This window comes from Schistocerca piceifrons, chromosome 2, assembly GCF_021461385.2.
Source record: "Schistocerca piceifrons isolate TAMUIC-IGC-003096 chromosome 2, iqSchPice1.1, whole genome shotgun sequence".
In the NCBI taxonomy this organism is placed as follows: Eukaryota; Metazoa; Arthropoda; class Insecta; order Orthoptera; family Acrididae; genus Schistocerca; species Schistocerca piceifrons.
In genome coordinates, this window is record NC_060139.1 from 1,104,295,050 (window position 1) to 1,104,312,775 (window position 17,726).

A 17,726-nucleotide genomic window follows, 5' to 3' on the forward strand; every position below is an offset into this window, starting at 1 on the left:
AAGGACACTTACATAAAGCTTTCAGCCTCAGCCTTCAACAGTAAAAGAGAGACACACACCATTCATAAACACATGCACACAGACCGCCAATCCACCATCTCGCACCAGAGATGCTGGAGTTGGCAGTCGAGTGTGCATCAGGTGTGCTTGCTTGTGTAAGAATGGTGGGTGTCTCTCTTTTACTAATGAAGGCTGTGACTGAAAGCCTTATGCAAGTGTGTTTTAACTGTGCATGTCTGCAACTTAATGATCCTTTCTTTTATTCACTTTGTGCCATAAATTTCTTTTTTCTTCAAATTTTATTCAGTATATCTTCTTTAATTATTTGGTATACCCATGTACTCTTCAAACAATGGAAAATCTAGGATGGAGTGTAACAATACAAAAGAAGGAAAGTTGCTACTCACTATATAGCAGAGATGCTGAGCTGCGATAGGCACAACAAAAAGATTGTGAATCTTTTTATTGTGCCTATCGCAGTTCAGCATCTCCACTATATTGTGAGCAGTAACTTTCCTTCTCTTGTACTATTACATGTACTCTTCAAGATACTTCTGTAGCTCCACATTTCACTTTCATAGATGGCTACACACCAAACCATTACTTTCAGGAAAGACATCCTTAAATTTAATATTATATCTACCATTAACCCTTTAACTGCTCCGGACGTATTAACGCGCACCTTTGTACCTGTCCCTGTGTGCTCTGAATGTGTTTTCATGTGCCACCAGTCCTACTTGGTACTCTAAATGTGTCTACACCCACTGCCTCAGTGGCACCCGTGTCCTCCTGACATGTTGAGATGTGCTGCGCTGCCACTTCTTCCATGGCCTCTGGCCTCTGGCCGCATTAACGCACCCAGGCGTATATTCATGCCGAGTGCCTAGGAGCTGTTCAGCATTCCGCTGGCACAGTTGAAGTCTCACGAGTTTTTTCTGCTGTGTTCTTGTGTTGTAGTTTTCGTCTGTGCTTTTACTGAATGTTGACAACGTTAATGTTTTGAGAAGAAAATAGCATGCCGCCGTGGTTGTACTGATGAAGAAATCATCGAAATTCTCACTAGAAGCGACAGTGAGAATGAAATTTTTGACAGCAATGGTAGTGATTATTCTTCAACTGAATCTCAAAGGAACAGTCCTGTGCCGAGTACTTCAGCTGGAACAGCACATCTGTCAACATGGGAGGAGTATCATTCAGAATCTGATGAGTCTGAGAGTGATAGTGAAGTGCCAGTGAAGAGAGTTCGCTTAAGTGATACGTTTGACTGGAAGAAAAGTGATTTTCCTCGAAACAGGTTTCAAGGAACTGTATTCATTTTCACTGTTTGTATGCTAATGGCTCGTGTGAAAAAGCTGAAAATCGTTGACCACTTTGCCACTGACATACTCTTGAACACTCCTGTTTTTGGTGAAATTATGTCCAGGGACTGTTTTCTGTTAATTTTAAGAATGCTTCAATTCAGTGATAACTCTGTAAACAATGGAGAAGACAGGTTGTTTAAAATTAGGTATATTGTTGATAAAATTCGCGCAACATTTCGCAGCACATTTCATCCATACCAAAAGCTCTGCATTGACGAAAGCCTCTTGTTGTTCAAAGGTTGATTATTGTTCAAACAGCACATTCCCTCCAAAAGAAGTAGCTCTGGAATAAAAACATTTGTGCTACGCAACTGCCAGGTGGGTTATATCCTGGATTTCATTGTTTACATGGGCATAAATACTGAAATTGAATTCCACAATCTGAGGAAAAGTGGCAACGTAGTAGCAACGTTGATGAAACCATTTTTAGGAAGGGGACATACGCTCTATGTCCATAATTGGTATTCAAGCCCAGGCCTGTTCCTCTGGCTTCATAACCATGGAACAAGCGCATGTGGTACTGTTCGCAAAAACATATGCAACATGCCAAAAGTACAGAACAAACTAAAATGAGGAGAAATACAGTTGATGTCCACTGGCACACTCCTTGTGATGAAATGGTGTGACAAAACAGAAGTGTGGATGCTGACCACCTGTAATACTGCAGAAATGGTTGATACGGAAAAGACAAACAGAAAGACAGTTGGAAGATTAAGGAAACCGCAATGTATTGCAGATAACAACAAGAGTATGGGTGCTGTTGACTGCTGTGACATGCTGCTGAGTTCAGTGCAATCAGCACGAAAGACTGTCAAGTGGTACAAAAAATTCTTTTGCCACATACTGGATCTGTGCATTTTAAATGCCGATGCTCTCCACAGAGTAGTAGTAACAGGATGAAAAATGCAACTAGCGGAATTTCATTTGTGTCTGGTAAGAGAGCTTGTTGAAGCTTGTGCAAAAGAACGGAGGAAAGCTGGCAGAGGAAGGTGGTCTGGAGACAAGAATTCTCTAAGATTTACTGAGAGGCATTTTCCAAAGATCACTGAGATGGAAAACTCAAAGAAACATACGCCAATGTACCGGTGCGCAGCATGCTCGAAGCAGAAAGTGCGCTGAGAAACAAGATACAAATGTAGAGCATGAAACATACCACTATGTGTAGTGCCATGTTTTGAGGCCTATCACACTAAACGAAACTATTAACTGTCTATAATCACTCAGAAGAGAAGAAATGACATTGATAATTTTCTAAAAGTAAATGTCAACAAAAAGAAAATAAAGAAAAAAAATACAAAAATTGTATACAATATATATATATATATATATATATATATATATATATATATATATATATATATATATATATATATATATATATATATATATATATATATATATATTTTTTTTTGACTTCGCCAGTGCCAGTCCAAAGCCAAGATCAAAAAGAAGGATGGAAAATATATTCAGAAGGTGTAAAAGATACTCCAACACTTAGGATTTCTGATTTTGAAACAATTTTTAGAAGTATTACTGCATTCTCAAAAACATGAACTGCATTTCTCAGTTGCCATTAAATCTATTACATATGTTAAGCATAAAACTAAAAGAAGCATAGTGCTACATTGATGATTTAAACAAACATCATGTTTGTTTACATGGCCATCTTCTGCAGCAGCTCTAACAATTAATTATTGTTGGCTTTGCCGTCTTAATCTTACTGCAATTAATGAAGAAGAATTTCACACTAGACACATTTCGCTTTTATTTACAAAGCATCTTCTCTGGTCATTGGTGTTCCTGCTTCATGTTTACATCCTTTGCACACCACTTGCTTTCCCTCTCTTCATTAGTGGAGGCTGACATCTAAAGACGATGTCTTTGTTTACATATAGCTGGCAGTTTTTTTTTTGAAGTTTTCAGCTTTTTCTTCCACTGCATTGGCACTGTAGCTCGCCTCACTTGGAACTCGAGTTCCACAAATGGGGTGAGGTACAGTGCCAATGCAGTGGAAGAAAAAGCTGAAAATGGCAAAAAAGACTGCCAGCTATTTGTGTACAAAAATGTTGTCTTTAGAAGTCAACCTCCACTAATGAAGAGAGGGAAAGCAGAGGTGTGAAAGGATGTAAACATGAAGCAGGAAAACCAGTGAACACAGAAGATGCTTTGTAAATAAAAGTGAAACGTGTCAGGAGTGAAATTATGTTTCATTAATTGCAGTTAGCTTAAGATGGCAAAGCTAACATTAATTAATTCTACATATCGTTTAATATAGTGATTCTTAGCAACATAAGCAGTTTCAATGCACATCATGTGTGTCCAGTAATTCATCTGACGATTCAAAGCCATGGAAAAAGTATTGAGATACATCATGTGTCAGTGATCACACTGAGAAGGCGAGACAACCACAAACACCATGGCTCAAGAAATATTCAGCACAGGGTGTGCTCGGCCAAGTGGTGAGCTCAGCTGCAGGTTGATGGGGAAAGCCATTAGCACAGGTACCAGGATTAGACAGCCTCAATGGTGTGCTTGACCTGGCTAGATGGATGCATGGCTGCAGCAGCAAAAGGGTTAACAAGTTTTTCTTTTACAGAAACACTTATCTTGCTACTGCCACACTGAATTTTATATTCTCTCTACTCTGTCGACAGTCAGTTATTTTGCTGCCAAAATAAAAATACTCACTTACTACTTTTATGATCTAATTTCTTAATATAATAAGTTTTACTTTTGTTTGTGTTAATCTTATAATCTCTTTTCCACATAAACTCAGAACCTACAAGTATTACTGGAGGAACACAGACATGCATTGACCACATTCTCACAAACATAACAAAGAAGAACATAAACATAAACACCATAGAAAACAATATATTTGACCACAGAGTCCTTACTATGAAGATTGATGTAGGGAATGTCAATACAAGTAAAAGTGATACATTTATGTATAAAAGAAAATTTAATTATAATTAACTTACGGTGGTATTAGAAAATGACAAACGGTAATCAGTTCACAGTGTAAAAAATGTGAATGATAAATGGGAAAACTTCTATAAACTATTCAATAACTTTAAAGGCAGTGTGGCCTCAGCTGCCTGAGACTGCAGTTGTGTGTGTGAGTAGCATTTGTGTGAGTTTGTATGTGTGTGTTTGTTATTTAATTTAGACAAAGGCCTTACTGGCCGAAAGCTATATTTGCGACAGTCTTTTTGTTGTGCCTATCTGCAACTCAGCATCTCCACTATATGGTGAGTAGCAACTTCCCTTTTCACAATATTGTTACATTCCATCCTGGATTTTCCATTGTTTGATATTTTATCAATGAGTCACTGTTGAAATCAGCCAACTGATACGAATACCTGGGTGTAACATTTTATATGGATATGAAACTGAATGGTCATGTAGGCTCAGTCATGGGTTGAGCAGATGGTAGATTTCAATTTACAGGTAGAATACTGGGGAATCTCCAGAAGCAGCTGGGAAGACGGATGTAACATAGTCCTTCAACAATTACATTGATGGTGCCAAGGAGTCAAACTGCTTGTTGTGCCTGAAAGGACCACATATATGCTGTTAAAGGGAATCTTTTAAAAGACCCGATCATGAAATTAGCTTATGGGTTGAAATATGCTCACTATTTTTACTTACTTAAATTTGGCATATTTCGTGACAGTACCTTTTCTGTGAAATGTTTACAAGATGATATTTGTCTTGGCTTCAGTCGTCTAGTAGAAGTATGATTCCATAATGCAGTTTCGTCGGCTGCAGAAATGACCTGGTTCAATGCATTTGCCTCATTTTTGGTGCTTCAAATACCATTTCTTCGAATGTGGTTTCTTCTTAAAGATTATATAAAAATAGTAGTGACATAATTCATATTTTTCTGTTCACTAGCAAATTATTATGACGGCGACCTGCACATTGTTCTACCGTCAACACACACCAAGAGTTCACTGCCGACTGGCTACAGTCAAAGACGACTCCAGCGTCAAAGACATTTTACACAACACACAAGCTTGTACTTGTAATCAGTCTCTTTGATATTCTTCATCACATCTACTAATAGTAATCAATATGCTGTCACTCTCAAAAATATAAGTAAATTAACATAAAATAAGGCAAATTACAATTTAAAAAAAAATTCTGACAAAAATATAAGAAAACATTTACAATTTGGTATCGACAAATCCGGTAGAAAATAATACATCTCCCAGATCCATTACAAGGTCCCTTAAGAGAAAGATCAACACCAGATACTTAGGCATCTTCTTGGATGAATGACAAAGTTATGGTGAACATATTAAAGAAATGAGCAAGAAAACCAAGAACATGGTGAACAAAATTATTAGTCTCACCAGTTACGATTACAAGCGGCCAATGTGAAGAATAAGAATCTTTCATAATGCTATCTTAACTGCAATCGTGGGATACTGTGCAGGTGCTTGGGTTCAAAGACTTCGGTCATAACACCAGCACGGATAGTTACCAGGGTGCCAAGTGGAATACTTCTTCTGTTCACGGGAGATCTTGGTACTTTGAGCTGCTGCAAGTAACACTTTGATTATGTCCTCTCAATCTCCACATACGGGAAAAAGTGGTGATGTATTGGCTGAAGAAAGAACAATATCATGAAGTGCTGAATTTATGGGCCATGAGCAAGCATCAAATTCAAAATCAGAGCCTTTGCCTATGGTAAAAAGAATGGGATGATGCCCAAACAGCAAGGTGCACCTTTAGTTTTTTGACAAACATAAAAGAAAGACTGGGAACAGAGCACCTGAATCCGTCAAGAGGCCTGACACACTTCTCGGCTGGTCACAGCCCCTGTGCCACCTACCATCATTGAACTGGTAAAAGACAGACCCAGTGGTAAAAATGAAATGAAAGAACATACTATCTAGTGATGTCTGCTGTATGTTGATAAGCTGATACTGATTGGTAGCAACTGAATCAGAACAGAACACTCGATGTCAAGGAATATTGAATTGGGAAACAGAATGACAGATCTTGGACAATACTGCTGATGCTATTTCAAGAAAGGCTCGGGTAGCGCACTATCTTATCAATCGACCCCTGCCTACTGCACTGTGAGAGATTGCAACAGAAGATTAAGAAGCAATGCAGGAAGGCAGCAGCAGTCAACAGTTGTGGCTGAAGAACTGCCGACAACCACTTGTGCAGCCACCATAATAACAACAACGTAGAGAAATATGGACACGGTCCGTGTCTCGCCGCCTGAGGCGCCAGAACTGGGATGACGTGGGCTGGCATGCGGCTGTGCTCTTCACTGGCAACAGCAAAGCTCCCGTGGAGTAGGAGAATCCTCCCCTGCAACCAGGGAGCCAACAAACAATGGAAGAGACAGATACAAACACCACACCCCGAGTGCCTGAGGAACCGGAAGGCCGAGCCTGTGGACCAGGGCACATTGGAGTGTATTGTTTAATGTGACAGACAGAAACTGAAGTTATCACAACAATAGCAGACATAGATTTGGTAGTAGGTGTAGTTTTCATTCATAGTAGAAATACCTTTTTTAATATTATTATTATTATTATTATTATTACAAATAGTTACAGCGAGGGGAGGTAGCCCTGTGTAGGATAAAATTAAGTATTAATGTATCTTGCATAATTTCTGTGAGAATCAATACAGCCTTTGTTTAAATTATTGGTTATGGGCTACAATGAAATGGAATAAATAAATATTTTGTTGAGTATATGCAGATTAAAAATTTTGGTAATTGAGTGCTAGACTGGGAGTAATATCAAAGTGTGTGTCTTCTGTGGGCAGGTCCTAAATGTTAAGTTCAGTGCATTCTTCACTGAACAATGAGGGCATACAATTTCGATAAACCACTAAGAATGATGAAGCCTTGTTAGTCTCCTTCCCCCCCGCCCCCCCCCTCCCTCCCCACATGTTTTGGATGTCAGTATCTGTGCAGTTAGGAAAGTAGGTGTGGACCTTGTATCATGTTATGCTATGAATAATGAAGTGGTTACATTGTAAGTGCAAACATGCATTACCAGTAATGTATTTACAAAATACGTAACAGTTACTTGGATAAATTTTTCATTTGGCAATCTGCTACTCACCTGAAAATGTGTCGTTAATAAAAGCCTTTATGGCAGACACACTATTGTGAGAATATTCACTGTCTTGCATGTGATTTTCCTTTCGTGGCTTCTTCAACTTCACAGTTAATGTATAACCCTCAGCAAATTTGTTTTTAAGATGTTGTGAAGAGCCAAGGCACTGGAATTGTCCATTAACCATAATAGCTAATTTAGTGCACAATGCTTCACACTCTTCCATGCTGTAACAGTGAATTCAATTAACAATTACATAGTTGGACAAAGAAGATATGAATTGTCATAGAGAAAGCAGATATTTACAATAGTTGCTCCTTGGAATATTTGAGGAGCATACTCAGACATTTGCTATGTGAATAATGATAATCCAAATATATGCTGCACTAGCAAGTTGCACTGATGAGAACAAACAGTTCCTCACAGTGATTACCAACTTTTTTCAGTTGTTACACATCATATGCCTTATTCACCTTTGAACATTTGTACATACAATTTGCTATTGTGCCCAGGGGCACCATCCACAACACGTGTGATGGCTACAATGTGTGAGTCATGGAAAGCACTGCTCATTCTGTCTGTGGCAGCCAAGCAAATTTTCAAGTATACTCCCAGACTGCCATGCAATGCACAAAGAGCTACAGACCATTGGGTTCCTCGCCAGGCAACAGCAATAGATCACAAGACTACGCCTACATCCAGTCACGAGTTACTAGGGGAAGCACATCTCTTTCTGGAGAATAGCTATTAAAGAAAACACAGGAACCATTGCAGACAGTTCCTGTCAATAAGGGCTAGCCAATTCATACGGCAACTGCTTGCAGTCCCCCAATTAAGCTCTTGTCAACGTGCCGTCAGGGATGACTGTGCAATGCATAGAAGTAGGCTTCTGTGTTGGAAAACAGCTCAAGTGTTGGTCATTTTAGTGTTTAGTTCCTGCTCCTCAAAGTTAGCTGGAGCTAAATCCATAAAAACTGTATTTTGGTTGGAATTGCAGAAGAGGTGGAGTTAATTTGTCATTATAGATAGCGACAAACAGTTATTTGGTTTTCAGGAGGACAATACAGAAGCTACTGCACTCCTATTGGGACACTTTACAATTAGGAATAATAGATAGATTTTTGCAAATCAATGTCATCAAATAAATATTTCAATAATTATGTACATGTAGCTACACAACACAGTCTACTGTTTATATATAATTCACTGGTATAAAAAATTTAGGTTACTGGAATTCTTGAACAGAATAAAATCATTTACTTTTCATCCATTTTACAATGCTAGTCCTAAATTTGTTTTTGGCAATATGAGGGCACTCTCAATTAATTTACTGAAGTAGGCAAGATCAAATTATTTACAGCTATTGCAGGTTACTCTCAGTTCTTGTGTTATGGCAATGAACTGACTGAGAAAGACACAGCTAGGTACTGCCATTACATGGAGTCATTTGGAATGACACCTACATGATTCATGTAATTTAAATCCTGCAGTGAAGCTGATAGTCTTTTTTGTTGTTTAAACACTAATTTAGAGCCATAACAATATTCCATAACTCAGATGGGATGTGAAGAATGTGAAACAAACATAGGTGTTCTTTGCTAACACAGCTCTTTAGTTCATGCAGTAAATAGCTCATACATTCTAATCTGCTACATAAGTTTCCTATGTGGGTATCCCACCTGACTTTCACTCTATGTGAAGTTCTGACGGTTTGTGTTTTTTGGTTATGAATGGGAGCATTAAGTCTGAACATAATGCTTTAATTTTTACTGTCATTTTCCTGTAGTGCATTTGCTTGAAGCAAGTACTACATCTTTCGGTAATCCCACCAGATGTGCAAATGAATTATCAATGCCTATAATGTTGCGCACGTTCAGTGGTGACACCTGCATCTACGCCTACATAAATGCTCTGCAAGCCATTATACTGTGCATGGTGGAGGGTACCCTGCATCACTATTAGTCATTTCCTCTCCTGTTCCAGTCACAAACAGAGCGAGGCAAAAACGGCTGTCTGATGGTTCCTTTGAAAGGGCATGGCCGATTTCCTTCCCTAATCCGATGGGACCGATGACCACACTGATTCATCCCCTCCCCCAAATCAATCGACCAGAGATTCCTGTTTGAGTTCCCAAAGCATCTCCGTAACACTTGCGTGTTGTTAGAAAGTACTGGTAACAAATCTAGCAGCCCGTCCCTGAATTGCTTCAATGTCTTCCTTTAATCTGACCTGCACAGATCCCAAACACTTGAACTGTACTCGAGAACAAGTTGCAACTGAAGCTGACCTTTCATCTTCCCCACCATAATCCTTAAATGCTCATTCCAGTTCACATCGCTTTGCAACATTATGCCAGGACACTATTAATGTTACATCTGAATAATAAGGGTTTGTTTCTCTTACTCATCTACATTAACTTACAGTTTTCTACAGGTAGAGCTAACTGCCATTCATCGTGCCAACGAGAAATTTTGTCTAACGAGGAACCCCTTTAGGGCGAGGTCGCAAGTTCAGTATTTACTAAGTCTTGTTTGAAAGTGTTTTATTAACAATCGTGACAGGAAAAATATTAGGTGCTAATGACTCCCCATGTGCATCAGGAGGGCAATGGAATATGAGTGTCCAAGAGGTGCAGAGATCAACCTCCAATGAGATGTATGTATTAAACTTCACGAAACAGACATCATCGACATTCGAGCAATATTCAAAACAAACCATTAACTTGTACAATGAACACCATTAAGATTGCAGGCAAACTCCTTGGGAGTTACAAACCATACATAACATTCAACTAGGTATCCAGTCTTAAAGAATGCATATAGAATCATATTGGTGTAACAGGGTGATGACAACTGATGGAATGTGATGGCATGCAACCAAATGCAAAACAATCTGTCATGTAGCTTATCGTGAAACTGGCTACCTTTAAGGCATAGCTGCAGACAGTGTGATAATATCTTTTATAGTCATGAAAAAACAAACATCCAGAGGCTAAATTTGTTCAGTGGTTCAAGGTGATCTGAACTGCAATTTCACTTTTCAGGAGGGACAGCTTGCTTGAAAGGAATATGATTTTTATGCGGAGACCAGGAATCAAGCAAAAGAAAGTTATTTTGACCAGCTACTGGCTAAAAGCAGTGCTCAAACCACAGCTGTTGCATTTATGTCCATTTTCCCACTCTTGTTTGCTGTGACACAAATATTGCTGACTGTCCTTGCAAGATCATGCGCATGAGAAAGAACTGTAGGGGGCAGAGCACTTCCAACTTCTTGCACCACAATAGATAACATTCCAGCCAGTTTATCATCCAGATTAACAGTCAGTATAATTGTATACAAATGCTTTAAGACATCACTGTTATTTGATATTGACACAACTCCCTTGGTACTTCTAATTTCCAGGGTTCCTTCCATATGCATTCCCTCTTCAAGTACTGATTGGTTGGAGTTGAAAACAAATACTTTACTGAATGATCGAATAACTTTGTTTATTTCATCTACAAATTTTTGGGCAAATTCCACAGTTCACTGTGCATCATCAAGGTGAAGCTCTGTTTGAAATTTCATTATCTTACTTCTTCCAATTTGGTAGCACTCTTTGAAGTTATGCAGCCATCCACTGCTTCTCTTAAAATCACTGTAATCTCTGTCACATGCAATTTGATGTGCATAATGAAGTAGGTTACTATCATGCACATTCTGTAAATTGTATCAAGCATCCTTGAAACATGCAAACACCAGTTTTTGTAACAAGTGCACCTTGTCCTCTCTTGAATGTCCATAGTTTTTCTTATGCACCAAATTGTCTGCACAGTTGAGCATATGTGACACCACTTCCCTGACTCAAGTCTCAAGAAAATTTATTATTCCAAACTGAAAATATGTTCAAGGATTATGCAGCAAACTGATGTTAGGGATATTGGCCTGTGATTTTGTGGGTCTTTTCTTTTGCCCTTCTTATATTCAGGTATCACTTGTGTTTTTCCAGTCACTTGGGACTTTACACTGGGTGAGAGATTCATGATGAATACAAGCTGGGGAAGGGACCAATGCTGTATAGTATTCTTTGTAAAACTGAACTGGGATTCCATCCGGACCAGCATCATACCTGCTTTCAATTCTTTTTGCCTCTCTCTAAGCCAGGGATGCTTGTTACTGTCTTGTCCGCACAGAATCTGTTCAATGGTCAAATGGTGGTATGTTTGTACAATTCTCCTGAATAAATGATTTCTTAAATGTGATATTTCAAACTTCGGCTTCAGTTTCGCTATCTTTAACTGCCATGCCAGACTGGTCAACTAGTGGTTAGATGGAAGAACTAGACCTGCAAAGTGATCTTACATAGAACCAAAATTTTCTTGGGTTCTCTGCTAGATCTTTTGCTAAGGTACGACAGCAGTAGTTGTATGCTTCAAGCATAGATCTTCCCACATGTGCAAGAATCATTACTAACCTTTGCTCATTGTCATTTGTGCATCCCCTTTTGAACCGAGACTGAAACAGCCTCTGCCTCCTCAACAGTTTTTGAATTTTGTTATTAAACCACAGTGAGTCTTTTCTGTCCTTAATCCACTTACTAGGCACATAATTCTCCAAACCATGACTTACAAACTGCTCAAAGTTTGCCCATAATTCCTCTACATCCAAATTACTGGAATTACGTGATGTCAATCCATTTTCAAAGTGAGATGCTAACAACTGCTTATCTGCTCTTTCTAGCAGAAACACTCTCCCTGCCTTCTCAAGTGATTTATTAACTTTCATAACCATAGTCACTGTAATTACATCATGATCACTGATCTCTGTTGTAATATCCCGGCCCCCGAGACTACACTAGCATATGATATTTTATTTAATATATGTTTAGGAACCCGATCAGCTGATGGGTTCCACAAACTCTCTATTGTTTTAATGATAAATTCTGAAATACAGGTATGTAGTGCATTGCCTCTGCAAGAGAGATGCATTTTATCTTTGGGCTGTAGTTGCTCCTTGGAGAGCTAAATCTAAAGAGAAAACCAGAGACAGGTGACACACACTGTTGTGGTATGCAATCAAGGGTAGACGCGTACAAATCTTGAACAGAATTGTAACTCGCTGTTGTCTACGATTAAAGATACTTTTATTTTACTTTACTATTGTGACAAATGTATTAAAAATACTGAAGAGACGGGACTGCAATTTTCCTCAAGGATATAATAGTGTGCTGAAAAGTTATTTAAACGTGTTTCATTTTATAAACGGTGCATTTCCAAGAGTGAAAGTATGTGCAAGTGTTCTGTGGGATCTTGTCTCTGTATTGTATGTGTATTAATCCTGGTGTATAGTTGTTGGAGAGAATGAACTTACATAAACCACAGCCAAGCAGAGTATCCAGCCATCCACAATGATGGGGGTCCTTCATAAATGAATTTCAAGCTAACTACCATTAGTGTTCAGGAAAGCATGAGAGAGACATTATAGCTCATTGCCTGCACCACTATGGTCTACGTAGAAATTCTGTTAGACTGTAGAATCTTTTTGCAATTTCTGTTACTGACATTCAGTAGCTAGAAAGTGTTACATATAAATATGAATATATTTATGTTATGTGTTTCGTGTTGTGGTAAAAACTTGATCATATTACAAGATCCAATGGGAACAGCAAGCAAATGTGTGGACTAGTAACGAACCCAGTTTAGAGCAAGCTGTAGCACTGAGTCAGGGAGAGGGTAATGATCCTATAGCTGGTCTTTCGAACAGATGAGACCTTAATTGACAACAGTTATGAATCTAACTGACAAACAGGCAAATACGTCAATCACAGTCAATAGTATAGCTACTGAACAGCTAAACGTGGTTACTGAACAGTCAAACATATTGGCCACTGAAAGCAGTACAGCTACAGGGCAAGTGAACATCTCAGCCACTGTAACAATTTGTCAACTACAATAAATAATCTGGTTATGAAACAAACAGAATTGTTCAACAAAAGTGAATAACTTGTCAGCAATAGTGGAAGGGTTACCAACTAAGAAAATTTTGCTACAGTCTTAGATGAAGTTATACATTGCCTAAAGAGAAAGGAGAGATGTTGAACAAGCTGTACAATGTAAACTAAGCTCAAGAGCAAATACAATTTACCAAACAGGTGACTGGATGGTGGATAAGGAACAACAAGTTTTGCTACGTATCAATAAAGGCATTAAAGAAGCACTGGAGAACATAACAAATGAAGGCTTACCCCTACCAAATAAGCGGGATCAAGAACTTGAGAAAGTATGGAATCTGCTTGGAACAAAATTCACTAATTGGAAAAGCAAAGTTACACAAAAGATGCAAACACACACAAAGGGTTTCCAGGAGATTTGAGGGGCAATCAAAAGTAGAAATGGTTACACAGGATAGTGGAGACAATAAGCACAGACGTTAGTAACTGTGTGATTACACACATGTGAATCAGTACAAGTACAGCAGTCTGAATGAACATGCTTATAATGGGAATCTGTCATAGTTTGGTGTCAATGCTAACATGCTGATGGAGGAGAAATTGATAAAGCGCAGACAGTTCCAGATGTTCTCTCCTGATAAAATAATCGTGAATCCTGCTGGGTTTATCCATAATTTCTGAAGAATGCTACCTCGGGTAACATCACAACAGAAAAAAAAATCAGTTATGTGTCTGGATATAGACTAGGACATGGTAATTTATGGGCTACAAACGTGATGGACACCTGCAAAACATACAAGGAATTTGAGAAGGCATTTTTAAACCATTATTGGTCAAAAGGTATACAAGAATGACTTGATAAGGAGGTTTGTAATCCTGAATCATTTTCATACAGGAGTGGGAACTTAAGAAGATACTTTGAGAAATATCTAAATAAAGCACCTATTGGACAAATACATCAAACATAAGGTTATTTTAAGAATACTGAAGGTCAAGTTACCTGTGGAAATATGAGAGAAACCAACACGTTGCAGAAGAGAACTTGGAAGACTTCATGTCTGCCCTTTGTAATGGATCTGGGAGATGTGTTATTTTCTGCCGGATTTGTTGATGCCAAATCTAATGAGGGAGGTTGTAAATGTTTTCTTATATTTTGTCAGAATATTTTTTGTGAATTGTAATTTGCCTTATTTTATGTTAATTTGCTTATATGTTGTAGAGTGACAGCATATTGATTAATATTAGTAGATGTGACGAATAATATCAAAGAGACTGATTACAAGTGGAAGCTCGTGTGTTGTGTGAAATGTCCTTGATGCTGGAGTTGACTTTGACCACAGTCAGCCGGCAGTGAACACTCGGTGTGTGACGGTGGAACAATGTACAGGTCCCCGTTATAATAATTTGCAAGTGACCAGTAAAAATGAGTTATTCTACTACTTTTTTATATAAATATCAAGAAGGAAGCACATTCGGAAAAATGGTATTTGAAGCACCAAAAATGAGGCAAACGCATTGAACCAGGACATTTCCGCAGCTAACGAAACAGCACTATGGAATCATACTTTCACTAGACGACTTCAACCAACACAAAAAAATTAAATATCATCTTATAAACATCCACGGAAAAGTGAGTGCTGTCATGAAATATGCTAAATTCACGTATATAAAAATAGTGAGCATATTTCACCTTGACACTACCGGTTTGATACAATAAGATATGAAAAAGAGAACAAAGTTCAACAAATATTAATCCACCTCATAATAGGAAATTGCATTACAGTGGACATCAGAGTGGAAACAACAGAAGGGAGATAAGTAATGGTAGTATACCAAGCAATAATAACAGACAGCACACAGGACAAAGACTTCAGAATGAGAATAACAATTCTAGACAAAACTGGAATAATCAAAGAAGATATGATAGAAGATGTAATCCAAGATACAACATCAATAATAATCAGCAACACTGGAACGAGAATTTACCAGAACCAAGACTCACAGTTAATCAAGGATTGAGGGGAAACAAACGCCAATCTCAGAGGTAGAAGAGGACAATAGACGCATAACTTTAAACTGGAGATGAGCAGATCATCCCCCAGAGCATTGGTTGATAGAGAAGCTAGAAGGGGCTATCAACTCCAAGTACACTTCTTTAGGCACAATGATAGAATGAATATGATTGAAGAATTAACATAAGATGTAAATCCATGTGAACATGTATAACTGACGGTATTAGTTTCAGCTATATGTGCCAAAATATTAGATGCCCTTGTAAAAGTAGTACTTGATACTGAAGTTTCCACAATCATGATATCAAATGATTTATTTAAGAAATTATCCCAAAGACAGAACTCCCAACATTTCCTACCCATAACTGTAAGATCATTGGAGTAATCAGTACCAGGTCACAAAACATACGGATACACATAGTGCTGTAGGTTAAAATAGGAAATGCAGCTTTGGTATGTGTGTTCCTTGTTGTTTATAAATTAATTGAGGACCGTATCATTGAATTAGGTACCATAAGAGAGAAGGACTTAAAAATAGACTCCTTGACTGGTAGCTTTAGTTTTTGCGACAAGTAGATCTCATCAGGGAGAAAACAGGTCACGCGAATCGAATACAAATTATCAATGGCAGGCAATGAAAACCTCGTAACTCTACTTTGTTAAATTTTGCAGGTGAAGCAGAAACAGTTTCTTAAAAAGTAACACAAAGTGATACTGGAAGTTCTTACATTTGTAACTGTATGCAGAAACCTAGTTATTGACAAATTAGAGAAATCCATGCACTTTCAAATCTCTCTTTGGTTATGGAATTATTGGTTACTGAAATTAAGAGTTTTCACAGACAGATAAAGTTATGGGGTTTCCACTGTCTACCATCATTATGGAAAGTAAAAGTAAAAGAAACACCCACTTAAAAAAGAAAGTATGAAGCTTCTTGGTATATTAGAACAGGTGCAAGACAAATCCAAAGAAGCTGATGGCCTTGACCTAGAACAAAGGGAACAACTGGTTAATATTTCAACCTACGCATTGCAATATGCCCTATCCTATTCCTTGGAGACAGAGCAAGCCAGTAGATGAAGAAATAGTAAGGACTTAATTGAACCATCAAAGAGCCCATACTGCAGTCCTCTTTTAGTCATGCCTAAACCAGGATGAAAAGTGAGATTAGTGGTAGAGGCCCATGTCATAAATACAGTAACTGTGCCAGTCAGAACCCATCCAGAAAACATCTGACAAACACATACAGAATTGTCAAGGGACCAAGTGCTTCACAAATATAGACCTTCATAGCTCATACTGCCAATTAGGTTAGAAGATTAGTCATGAAAATATACAGCTTTTGTATATACTGGGAGAAATTATCCGTTCAAGGTACTACCGTTCAGTCTCAATGTAAGTGCAGACATATTTATAATGGCTCTCAATGCACTTTTAGCGATCAAAATTGAGCAGTCAATTAACAGAATTAATAAATGACATATTAACAGTAACAGCAAAATGGGAAGAGCATTTAGGGCTGCGAAATTGTCTACTGAAATCTTCTAAACATCAGGAATATTGGCCAATCTGCAAAAATAATATTTTAGGCTGAAGAAGATAAAGTTTTTAGGGCACCTGATCAATGAAAAAGGCACTCTACCTAATACTACAAAGATTAGTGCAATAAAGAATATTCCAGTTCCCAAAACCAGGTAGCAGCTAAAAGGATTTTTAAGAAGGTAATAATTTTTGGTCAGTTCATAAAGGACTAGTACATGAATGCAGAACCATTAGTCTGCTTAGGAAAAATATAACTTGACACTGGACACAAGAATGTCAGAACACCTCTGCAGAAATATAACATGCCTTGACTAATGCCCAAACAACTACATCACGTAGATATAAAACTGGAATTTGGATTAATGAAGAACTCTCAGCTAGTGTAAGATTAGGCACCTACTTATTCCAAATCTAGATAAATGAAGGCCAACCAACATTTTGTGTGATTGCAGTTGCAAGCAGGGTTATTACATAGTTGTGAAAGGTTGTATACAACTAGTGAGGTAGAAGCATTGGCTGTTATACATGCATTCAAAAAATCCAACTATATTATTTATATGGTGCTCAAACTGTAGTCTACTGAGATCACCTAGTACTTTGCACCTTGTAAATGTGCAAATTGCTTACACCAAGATTGTCATGATGGGCATCACCATTGCAGGAATATAAATTTCGTATAGAATATATCAAAGGAAACAAAAATCTAATGGCACATGCCCTAACAAGACTGCCGAAATGAATGGGATGGGTCAGATGAGCAACTGGGAGAACTTCTTATATTAGGCCTACT

General features: G+C 38.1%; 1 protein-coding gene across 1 annotated transcript in view; it reads right to left on the reverse strand.

Moving 5' to 3' along the window:
* LOC124776164 (phospholipid-transporting ATPase ABCA3) overlaps positions 1-17,726 on the reverse strand; it is a 544,268-nt gene that overhangs the window by 29,545 nt on the left and 496,997 nt on the right. Inside the window, exons 25-26 of the mRNA XM_047251005.1 lie at positions 7,500-7,680; positions 4,879-4,894 (exon numbers count right to left, since the gene is read on the reverse strand). Of these exons, the coding sequence (XP_047106961.1) occupies positions 4,879-4,894; positions 7,500-7,680 (197 nt within the window). The remainder of the gene's footprint in view (positions 1-4,878; positions 4,895-7,499; positions 7,681-17,726) is intronic.